This window comes from Bos indicus, chromosome 1, assembly GCF_029378745.1.
Source record: "Bos indicus isolate NIAB-ARS_2022 breed Sahiwal x Tharparkar chromosome 1, NIAB-ARS_B.indTharparkar_mat_pri_1.0, whole genome shotgun sequence".
In the NCBI taxonomy this organism is placed as follows: domain Eukaryota; kingdom Metazoa; phylum Chordata; class Mammalia; order Artiodactyla; family Bovidae; genus Bos; species Bos indicus.
The window spans coordinates 87765858-87778378 of NC_091760.1; the positions used below are offsets into that span (position 1 = coordinate 87765858).

General features: G+C 36.1%; 1 protein-coding gene across 12 annotated transcripts in view; it reads left to right on the forward strand.

Moving 5' to 3' along the window:
* Positions 1-12521, forward strand: part of PEX5L (peroxisomal biogenesis factor 5 like) — a 319912-nt gene that overhangs the window by 138197 nt on the left and 169194 nt on the right. For 8 of the 12 annotated variants that reach the window (XM_070791517.1, XM_070791492.1, XM_070791538.1 and 5 more), the window contains one exon: positions 8273-8377. The exons of the other annotated variants lie outside the window; for them this stretch is intronic. In XM_070791517.1, the coding sequence (XP_070647618.1) occupies positions 8273-8377 (105 nt within the window). The remainder of the gene's footprint in view (positions 1-8272; positions 8378-12521) is intronic. 12 annotated transcript variants of the gene reach the window in all.

Here is a 12521-nt window from a genome sequence, read left to right on the forward strand (position 1 = left end):
TTCCAATTTGGTAGAGGAATGGAATTCCTTCTTTTGACTTGGAAAAAAAAAAAAGAAGTGAAAGTGTTAGTCACTCAGTCCTGTCCACCTCTTTGCAACCTGATGGACTGTAGCCTGCCAGGCTCCTTTGTCCATGCGATTCTCCAGGCAAGGATACTTGAGTGGGTAGCCATTCTCTTCACCAGGGGATCTTCCCAACCCGGGGATTAAACCCACATCTTCTGCATTGCAGGCAGATTCTTTACTGTCTGAGCCACAATAAATAGATTTTACTTACTAGGGGCAAGAAGTTAGGATGTGTGTATGTGCTCAATTGTGTCCAGCTCTTTGTGACCCCATGAACTATAGCTCGCCAGCCTCCTCTGTCCATAGGATTTCCCTGGCAAGAATCCTGGAGTGGGTTGCCATTTCCTCTTCCAGGAGATCTTCCTGACCCAGGGATCAAACTCTCATCTCCTTTATCTCCTTCACTGCAGGCATATACTTTACTGTTGAGCCACCAGGAAAGCCCAAGAAGTTGGGGGATGCATCTAATCACTGAAAAGAAAAAGAGTTTCATGGGTAATCAGTTCAAGGGAACTGTTTCATGGTCTTAACCACATATTTACCTACAGGGATTCTTATTCATTATATTTCCTTTGGAAAACTTTCCAATCAGGAATAAATGGGAAAGACAGAAATGATAAATCAGTGTTTTGTACATGGTTCCTGCCGAGTTTCCTTCCCACTAGTCTTCCACATTCTACTATCTTGTATAGGACATCACCTTGGCTAACTACAAACACTTAGAAACCAGACCTGAATACCTCTTCCCTAACCCCTTCCAGGAATAGACCTTTTCTCACCTCCCCCTATGCCCTAAAACATCACTGATTCAACAGAGTTTAAGCAATTATCCATGCTGGTGATGTATGATTCTCATAACACCTTACTTTCTCTTAAGTGTTGGACATCCATCCATTTGTGCACATCAGATACAAGTCTGGAGTGCTTGTATTTGAAAAGAAAAAAAATAACAAAGTAATCTTTAGGATTTTATGTTTTCAGTCATTTTGCTTAAAAATATGCTCAATATTAAGGTGAAATAGGTTCCAAATAATTTAGAGCAACATTAATCAGAGTAAGCCTAATAATAAAACTTCACTAATTGAGAACTGTTATAGATGATAGGGGAACTAAGTGTTGTGACTTTGACCTTTTGTCAAGAAAGCTTGCTAAGCAGAGTAAATAAGCCTGGGGGTAAGGTGGGAGTGAGATGGGGAATGTTTAATCTTCTCCAGAGAACAAACAAATGGTAAATTGTGAGCAAATGGATCTTATTAATTAGAAGGAAGTCTTATCTGTCCTTCAGAGCCAATTTTAAGCATCTTTACTTGGCAACACTTTATTAATTTTAATGAATTTTTATTTAGATACTTGAAACTATTTAATTTCTTTAAATGTCTAATTCAGACTTTTTATGTAATTCAAAATCACCTTCTGTCAAATTTGGCCATATTATGTGATTTCAATACCTTAAATAATTTGCACAGGTTTTTAATAGTTACTTGTATATACTGAGTAAACTTGAGTCTCTTATCACTATACCAAATAATGCAAGTAGTTCAGAAGAAACAAGCACAACCTTTGCTCACACAAGGTAGTTCCATTGATAAAACAGTCACAGAACCTTTTTTCTCAATGAAGGATTATATAGCAAGGTGCCCAGGAGAAGCTTAATCTGCATGTACAACTCAGAAATTTTGGGTATGGGGCAATTCTGTTCCTCAAGAGACCCAGGTCCCTTTTCTAAGTGTAATTAGAAAAAATGATAAGGAGTGTTTTGGAATCAATTGGTGACTCTGGTCACTGAAGGCTGATTTGTTTTTTTAAAAAAGAGATACTGACTCGCTTCCTCAAAAGTACTCTTGGATGGTCAAGAAGACACTCTGAGGCAGGAGAGACTAAAGTGCTGAGGCCTAATTTTCTGGGGAGAGACAACAGTTTAAGAGTCACCATCAGTTTTACACGCCAGTGTGTTCTGCTTCAGGACTAAATGTTCCAAGTTTTCTGAGTGTGTTTTAAGAACTACAAGATGAGAGCTACTGATTGGGCACCCATTATGATTTTTGACTGCTTTTAGGGGAGATTCTTTGAATGCTAATAAGAATAGTAAGAGCGAGAGTGGTGGTTAGGGACCTGTTAGGGCAGGAACAGCTGTGATGGAAGTGCTGAGGGGGTGGTGGAAGCAGTCACTGCCAAAATGGGCCACCCAGAGGTGGGACAGAGAGCAGCTCCAGGGATAGCACCCTGGCTGTTGAGAAGACAGTAACCCAGGGTCAACTGGCATACTAGGCACAGTGAACACAATTCAGAAGGCCCAAGATACTCCTCAGGACCCATGAAAATGCTTTCATTGTATCAGTCTTAAAAATCAGAATCCCTCAAATGACTATTATAATAAGGAATTTGTAATATTAATAACAAATCTGGTCTGGATTATGTTTTTCTTGATACAGCTTAGTCATAAAATACAACCTTCTACATTTTTTATGGAAAAAAGGTCCCATTAAAGCAAAAGTTTGAGGACCTATAGAAGTCATGAAGATCCCCCTACAGCAATCATTCAGGCCAAGGACAATGAGTGTGCATGCAGAGAGCTTAAAATCCCAGGGACTTTCATGTGTGGAGGTTTAGAATTAAAGAGATTGTTGTCCATGGCTCTCCCATCACCACATACACATATACCACATACAGCAAAAAGTACCAAATAACACAAACTGAAGATATAGGAGTTATATGGTAGTGGTTTAGTTGCTAAGTTGTGTCTGACTCTTGCAACCCCATGAACTGTAGTCCATCAGGCTCCTCTGTGCATGGTATTGGTAACTTCTTGATTTACCAAGCAAGAATGCTGGAGTGGTTTGCCATTCCCTCTCCAAGGGATCTTCCCAACCCAGGGATTGAACCGGGGTCTCCTGCCTGGCAGGCAGAGTCTTTAGCAACTGAGCCACCAGGGGAGCCCCATGGGAGTTATATCATAGAATGTAATTAGAATCAGTCCTCATTCACACCAGAAGACTTCATGGAAAAGGTGATGGTTTGGAGAGTCATCTGGAAAAAAACAATGCTACAGTGAAAACAAAAAAGATAGTAAGAAAGATATGGAGAATCAACTAAATGTCCTTCTTTTAAATGCCATGTGACATTATTTTAACTAAAGGCATCAATTTCTTTACTGCAACTTGACTACCCTTAATAAAGAATCAATAATCAAAGTATTTCCAGCTATAAACAAATCATGGAACCAGTGGTGAATTCATTATGATTTGTGAATTCCACATATGAGTCACTAATTAAGAAAAGAGAGAATTCTATCCGTGCTTCCCAATTATTTACATCCAGATCTGTGCTTCCTTCAGGATGTTTAGAAACAACGATTGAGCAGTATGTTCAGATTTAGTTCTACTTGTAAATTTTAAAATTTACAAAAAATTTTGTTGACGGGGGAAGAAGGGAATGAGTTAAATGTTACTGTAATAGAATGGTTTAAGCCCTACTCTATGTTGGAGGAAATCCACAGGAACACACAACTAGGAAAGGACATAATGTGGTACGCAGAGATCGCCACCATTCAAGGAATATTGCTCTGACATTTTCCTGTGTTGAAAGAGAAGTTTGAAGAGAGCATGACACTTTCCATGACATTTACCTTCTCAAGTAAAAAAGGTTATCCTGGCTCTGCATATAAGCAACAAGAATAGCCATCAGAAATTAGCCTTTTTGTGACCAGTTTGTGCATGTAAGTCCAGGGTCTGGAGCTTATGAGATATATAATTTTTCAACATATGCAATACTGAATATCAGTTCATTTCAAACAGTTGTGCTAAAATGACCCAAATGGCAGGTATTTGCTTATATATATGTTATGTATGAGGAAAATATATTCAATGCATTCATACTTGTAAACCTGATTGTAGTTTATCCTTAAAACAATGATAAAAATGGTTTAAGTTACAAATTCCATAGTAGCAGCAACTACAAAATTGCTGATGATGTACTGAGTCACTCTGAAATTACTTTATTTCATGTGTCCAAAATAGATCTCAGGATAATTCTAGTAAACATGGTATTTAGTGGCATTGAGTTAGCATTTAAAAAGAATTAGAGAGATGCTAAAACTTATAAATCTCTATTAAGATCTACAGAACAGAAAGAAGTGTGTATACGTGAGATGTTTAGGTTGGTTTTCTGTGAAATAGTTGAAACAAACACATTTTTTTAGAAATGTGCTCATGAGTGAAGTTGTGGGTGGCTAATTCTTACTGACCATTTCCACCTCACAAAGCCAGATGGAGAGAGAGCAGAGTGGTAGACGAGGAAGCACACAGGCTGGGAGGTGGGTCTGGGTTCCCATCCTGGATTAGCTCTGAGGCCTTGGCTAAATCACACTGTACTGTCTCTGAGCCTCAAAGCCCACAACTGTCTAGCAAAGACAATAATATCATCTAGCCCACAGAGTTCTCATGAGATCAAATCAATAAAAACATGCAAAACACCCAGCAGCATGCTCAGCACACAGTAGCTTCTCCAAAGAGGTTAGATCCCTTCTCTGCAAGACAGACCTGGAGCCAGCACCTCATCTGAGGATACCTGATACCTTCACAGCCTGATACCCAGCCTAAGATTCTGTGACTTCCGGTGTTTTCTAGGGCTTCCCTGGTGCCTCAGATAGTAACAGAATCCTCCTGCAATGCAGGAGACCTGGGTTCCGTCTCTGGGTCAGAAGTTCCCATGGAGAAGGGAATGGCACCCAACTCCAGTATTCTTGCCTGGAGAATCCCATCTACTCTGTTTCTTACATTCTATATTAAAAAAATAGAAGTGGGACAAAATTGAGTTTTCATAATAAACGTTAGTGTCATTACTGTACTCCCTGTGTTTCATTCATTTATGCCTGGTGTTCTAATAGAAATTAAAAGATTATTCTCAAGAATTATTATTTCTTAGAAAAGCTACTATTTTATATATTTCATTTGTGAACAAACAAAATGATAAAGAAACTTTAAAAAATCAAAGAATTTTCTCTAGCAAATCACGCAAAATGAAAGACATTTCCCTTTATGCTGATACTGTTTTCCAGTCAAAAATATCTCAAGAGATTAAATGAGCAAGTGGAAAAAGGTGATTTTGAAGTACTATTTGAAAAGAAATGGGCTGATATAATTTCTGGAGGGTGTCATGATGTGATAATCAACTTACAAAGTTTCACTGTTCCTTTCTGTTGTGGCTAGAATGATGTACAAGCATACTGGCTTAATGTAATCTAAACCCATTTATATGCTTGAGTGTATAGTCAGTATATATTTCCTTTTTGCTGTCCTCATGTTGTTTCAAATAATAGATTAATATTGATCTTTTGGTGTAGTTATATTTAAAAAATTGAACTTGAAGTATGAATAACTATGTGTATTTCTTTCTTACAATGTTTTAAGTCACTGAATTTAAAAAAGAAAAGTAAAACGTGTGCGGTTGTATTACTGTTAGTCCTACAGAGCTGCTGATAAGCCAAGTTGTATAGTTTCATGAATTGCCAACTCAGTTACCTACCAGATTCTGAATTCTAGAAGCATTATCCCACAAGATAAATGGACAAGTCAGAAATAACACAGCTTGATTTTAAGATAAAATCTTGATTTTAATTTTTAAGTGGCAATATGACCTAGGGGGATCTTGCTTTGACATGTAAGTGCGTTCACATGACTTGGCAGTGGTTTTAGACGCTCTGTCTGAACTGTGGACATGTCACGTGGCCAACCTTCCCACTCTGTTCTGGAGCTGTACCACACTTCTGAAACAGTGAAGTTCATCCGGTAATAACTCAAAAGCCAAGAGGCTGTAAAGGAAACAAAGTTGCTAGCAGGCACTAACCTGGGTGTCATGACTTTTTTCAGGTAGTAGGTGTAACCTTGAAGAAAAAGTGGCACTGTCTTCAAAAAAGTGACCTGACCCTGGCTTTGGTGGGTTTTTCTGCAAGAAATAAAAAGCACCGCATGTGTTTATTATATATCCTTTCTAGCTGACCACTGCTTTGTTCTAGAGTTCAGCATGAAAGGACTAATTTTTGTTTTGGTTTGGTTTTGTTTTAGTGAAATGGCATGTCCGTTGCTAATTCTAGCTATTATAGTTGCACATGTGAAAAATACCTATACATTGTTTACGGATTGGTAGCATTTCAAATAAATAGTATATTGAAATACCGACCTGAAATTTTTTGAGATGCTTATCAATTGATTTTATTTCTTAGCCCAAGGAAAGAATCTGAATTATTATTTTTTCAATTATAACTTGTAACATTAGATATGTTTTTAAAATATATTAGGAATTTAATATAAGCATGCCACTTTGTTTATTGCTATATTATTATACTTCTTGGAGCATGGAAAAAATTCTTCACAAATGATTTTGCTCTTTTGAAAAAATACGCTGCAAAAATATGTTAAACTATATAAAGTTTGTAAATGAGTGTAGCTTATAAAGACATACTGATCTTATTGTATATAATGTTTTATCCAAGTAATTTTTACATGTTGAAAACATGTCAAATAGCTTAGCAGTGCCATGGATCATTTTCCAGAATTCAGAACTGTATGTATATTAGGAAGTTGACAGTGCTTTACTAAAGGAAACACCTGGGATCGTTACGTACCCCGATTTGTTATACAGTTAACCACTGTTTCCCTTTATTCTTCCAGAATTCAATTAATCTAAGCATTGTAGCCATATAAACTTTTCAGAACACTTAAGAAAATTACTGCTGTTATATCTGCTCAATAAAATCTCTAATAGTTGATATTATATTGTAGAAATAACACATTATTGTTCAATAATGCTAGTTCTTAAGTTAACAAACCAAAGAAACAAGCTTTCAGCATAGTAAAGAGATTCACACAGTTTTAAATGTAGTAACTAGACAAAGTTTTTCTTGGTTCTCATAAATAAAAACTGCCGCTCATTACATTTTAGAAAGGCAACGCTTGAAAAAATGGATATTCTGCTTCCTAGAGTCAACCTACCTTCTAAATACTTAAAGCCCTGTGCAAACCAAAGATAATAATGTAAGTCTATCCTTTTTAGTTGCATAGAGACTATCAAGATTTATTAATCTTTGGAGTTAATATTGACCCTAGCTCTTAACTTCCTTTCAGACAACGGACCCTCATATGTCCATTTTTGTTTCCTGGCCTATGGTATCTCTGTATGCTGCATCTGTATTTTACATAAATTTGCAACACAGATAGTCACATTGTACCTAGTATAAGGTTGTTTTCTCCAGGGAGGCTCTGCCCACAGACCAAGGACAGTGGAAGTTTTTGTTTTTAAAGTGCTTAAAGATGATTTAATTTTTACATAGTATGAGATGTTGCTAATTGGGTTGGGAAGGTGATATTTTGTTTTCTGTTTGTTTTTTTCTATTATGCCTTATGTACCCTCAAAAACATAATAAACTAAAACCATAGAAAGCCAGCATACCCCTTACAGTCCATAATTATGTTTGTGTGAGACCAAAAAATTGTACATATCAGTATATCAGTGCCTCTATTATTAATCATCCTTTATTTACATGTGAATTTATGAGATTCTCCAATTAAAAGACATTTCTAAAATTCTATTAACATTTTTTTATCTCAAGAACATTGAGAGTTGCATTTTTTTCCATAGTACCTCCCCAAAATAAACAAGCTGGGTGAATTTCTGTGACTTTAGGCTGCTGAACAATTTTTAGAGGTTTTATGACACATTTATTTTTTGTGCCCAATCCAATCAAAAGTGACAGACACCAGAGACCACCCAGCAAAATTCCTCTGTGGGAGTGAGACCCTGATCCTAATCCCTATCCTAGACTCCTTACTGTCATTTAAAACACTTAGAGATTATACAGGAATAATTTTAAATGAACATAACAGGCAATCCATAGTGTTTTAAAATCAATGCTAAAAAAATTGTCGTCATGTAAATTGCCTTAAAATATATTATACATATAAAATACTATGTTAAAATTAAATATAATATGTCAGCTGTAAAGGTGAAAAAGTAGTTAACTAAAAAGTTCACAGATAATCTTTTTTCAGATTTCATGTGTTTTCTCCTCAGCCAAAAGCCTCAAGATTCACTTGCAGCAGCCTACCTCTTCATTTATGTTGGATTGCTCTTAAACATTAGAATATCTTGTGATAAATAATAAGTTAAAGATTTCTCCTGACACAAGTCATTGTTGATTTCACTGTTATAGGGAAAAGGCTCTAGGGCGGCAGATAAGGCTGTTGCCATGGTGATGAAGGAGATACCGAGGGAGGAGTCTGCTGAAGAAAAGCCCCTCCTTACTATGACATCACAGGTGGGCAGACCCTTAGGGTTCCTGTAGGAAGCTGACATATGTTAATATATCAGATATTGTGATTTTTAACTAGAAAAAAAAAAACATTAACTCGATCCAATTTTTAAAAAACATAGTTTCAATGAAACAATTATACAGTATAAAACGAAAACCAAAATTACTTAAATGAAAATTCCATCATTTAGTTACATATTCGTGGATATTAATTTTCATTACTCAACTTTAGTTAAGAAAAGAAAATGTATGTGCAAGTAAAACATGTTGCTTCTTTATAAAGGAGTCTTGTTAACAACTTTGGGAAAGTACAATTAAGATAATGGTACATTTGAACAACAACAACCAAAAAAAAATTCCTGTGGATAAATACAACTTTATTGCATACATATGTCAGTTTACCAGTAGAATATCTAAATTTTCTTAAATGTTAAATATATTTATGTTGTGACTATGCATACTACATATATGTCTATACATATTTATGTGGATGAGTAATTTACAGGAATGAGCCAGAAGTCCCTGAGTCCCCATGCAGAAAATGGCATTTGTGATCCCTCTTCTATTTGGTGACCTTGGCAACAAAAATATCATCTCTATTAAAAGCACATGAGGGCCATTTTCAGCATTTATTATAACAAGTATAGAAAAAGGTTTACATTTGTATGCAAAGACATGCCGAGAGTGAATCCTGTATGTCCTCAGGGACTTTTGAAACACCCTGTAAAATCCACATACATATGTATAATATACTCATCACCACTCTGTGGAACTATCAGTTTTAAATTCTTAAATGCAAAATATTTTTACTTGCATTTATCTTATAATTTAGATTAGATTGTTATATTAAACATTTCTTTTTTTTTCCATAATGCAATAGTAAGTGCAGTGATTCAGTTCCAATTATATGAACATATCTCAATTTAGAAAAATGTCCATTTAAATTCCTCATGAAAGGCATTTATATCAAAAGCTAAATTATGGCAACTTATTTTTAGAAGAGCATCAGATCACATCCCCAGCTGCTGCCAACATGTGTGGTTTTATTTTATTCTAAACACTATGTTGTAAGTAATGAAAATTATAACATATTACATCAAAATGGAATAATAAAAGTTATTGACGATTCCCAGGACTTTGGGATAATCTTATGTTGTGAGTTTTTTTTTTTTAGTTTTTGTTTTGTTTTATCCAAAAGAAGAGATGCTTCTTGCCAATGACACAAGTAATCATTGGAAAGATATTTGCTTGATATTTATCAAGGCCTCCATTCTTTAGTTAGTTTACATGGTAAAACATGTACAGTTTTACATTGATTTCCTGCCCTTTGTAGAATCCATGTCCAAAATATACAGTCCACAGTTCCTCAGGTAAATGCTATGGGAGGTGAGAACTACTTGGAATTCTTGGCTAATGGTAGAACCATATTCACCAGTAGATAAGACCTATCCAAATTTGCAGTTGGCGTAATTGTGCTGCAACAAATCATTTCAGGACATCAGAATTTAGCACAGGCTCTAGTGCCCAATAATCCTTTTCAAATGTCCAAAATTACCTTAATAACCTAAACTAAATTTAATGCAAAATAAGAATTTGGATTTTTTTTTAATCAGAAAAGAAACTGCGATTATTACCATTTTCTCATATTCAGAATATTTGTGTGTACCAAGTTCCTTCTTTAATCCCTGTCTAATGTTGCATTAACTGTTTTTGAAGTAATAGTTACAATTTTACTGCATGAAGATGATCTAATGCTTTCTTTGATGCATCATATTCTTGTTGCATACTGGCTAATTTATGAATCAGCAAATGAAGAGTTCTGATTCATAAAATGTAATGCACCTATTGTGTTGATAATTTTGTGAAATTAATCCTGTGATAGCTGTGATACAATTATTTCCCAGTCAAATGCGGTTTTATTAGTTGATATACTTTTTCCACCACACACAAGTGGCTTCTTCCCTGCTATGCACCAGTGGCATGCACAAGCCAAAAAGCAGCAGAATGATCTGAAAAAGTGAGTACTTCTCATGGCAACCACAGCATCCAATCTGTGTACCATACCACATTCTTACTCGTTATCTTGTGTGAATGTGTTAGTGTCTTGACACATGTCTGTCCCGTGTCTCCTGTAGAACTCCTATGACATAGTGCTGCATACTGCGGGACACACTGACTCATCTTCATCACTGGTGCTCATTCACAGATTTCAGAAATGTCAGGAGCTAAGTGCTGCTGTCTCAATAATGTCTTCAGGACAATCATAATTGATCAAATACAGAATGAGTCTTTGAAACACTGAGTGCCTAACTAGTTTAGTAATTGTTCATTCCACAGATTGGTAAGTGTAGTTTATATTGAAGCATTTTTGTATTATGTGATTCTTAGGATTACTTTTAGAGAGATTTAGCCAAGCATATTCCAGTCAAGTCATCTATAGTACACTGAACAAATTGAACAGAACAGAAGAGTTGGCCAGGTGACCTGAACTCAGAAATTGTCTGACCCCTGAGAATTGCTCTTTTTGTTTCATTTTATTAGTAATTCTTGGCAAACAATATGTCAAGCTCTTCATAGAAGCTTAAGTTCCTTCTGTCCTAGACTAACACTTTAAATCAAACAATATGGAAACAAATGTGTATTGATGAGAGGTTTGAAGGAAAAAAATATGTGAATCATCAATTCTTGGAGGAAATAAAGTTCAGGAAATAAAGACTTGTGCTATTCAATACAGTAGCCACTAGCCCACACATGGTTGTGGATAACCTGAATTGAAATATGCTGTAAGTATAAAATACACACCAGATTTTGAGGATTTAGTCCAAAGAAAAATAATGTAAACTGTCATATTAAGGCTTCCCTGATGGCTCAGATGGTAAAGAATCCACTTGCAATACAGGAGACCTGGGTTCAATCCCTGGGTTGGGAAGATCCCCTGGAGGAAGGCATGGCAACCCATGGACAGAGGTGCCTGGCAGGCTATAGTCCATGGGGTTGCAAAGAGTCAGAGATGACTGAGCAACTAAGCACATCACATGAATAATTTTTACATTGATTACATGTTGACATGATAATATTTTGGATATACAGGAGTAAATAAAATGTTATTAAAATTATTTCACCTGTTTGTTTTTACTGTTTTTAAATTGGCTACTAGAAAATTTTAAATTACCAGGCTCTCATTATATTTCCATTGAATAGAATAAATAAATCCAGTTTCAGTCTAGATGGAAAAACTATGTACCAGAAGATTGAGTATATCATAGAAAAATTTTTATTCTTCTTTATGAGAATGAAATGGCTTTAGGGAATACTTTTCTCTCATTAGGAACCTTCAAAATTTTCATTTTAACCACCTGCCCTGGTATTGAATACTTTTGTTAGCAAGGTACAGCCAATTCATCTTCTGCTGTGTCTCAAAACTATGTGTTACAGACCTCTTTGGGTCAAGGGAATTTTTTTTTTAACTCAGCCTTTGTTTTCCTATCTGTCCCCATTTCAATATTGATTTAATTTTGTGTCTAATAAAGATAGAATAATGTCCTTAATTGGAAAAATGCAAGATTGCTAAATACAGCCTTGTTTGGATTTTCTATCACTAACTTGAAACAGTTTCTTTAATTATATTCTCTGTCCTGCTTTGATAGTAGTATTACCCAAGTTATAAACAGTAATTGTTCATTTCCCCATGAATAGATTCACATTTTACAAGGCTCTAACTATCCTGGCCGGAGAAGGCAATGGCACCCCACTCCAGTACTCTTGCCTGGAAAATCCCATGGATGGAGGAGCCTGGTAGGCTGCAGTCCATGGGGTCGCTAAGAGTCGGACACGACTGAGCGACTTCCTTTTCACTTTTCACTTTCATGCATTGCAGAAGGAAATGGCAACCCACTCCAGTGTTCTTGCCTGGAGAATCCCAGCAGCGGGGGAGCCTGGTGGGCTTCTGTCTATGGGGTCGCACAGAGTCGGACACAACTGAAGCGACTTAGCAGCAGCAGCAGCAGCAACTATCCTGGCAGGAAAATATTTGGTTGGCATTTAGAGCAAGTCAAAGAGTTGAAAATTATCACATGACTATCCTTTACAGGCAGATTCCACTGGGACCCATTATAGAACAAGAGATGGGGCAGGGCCATTAGTACTATTA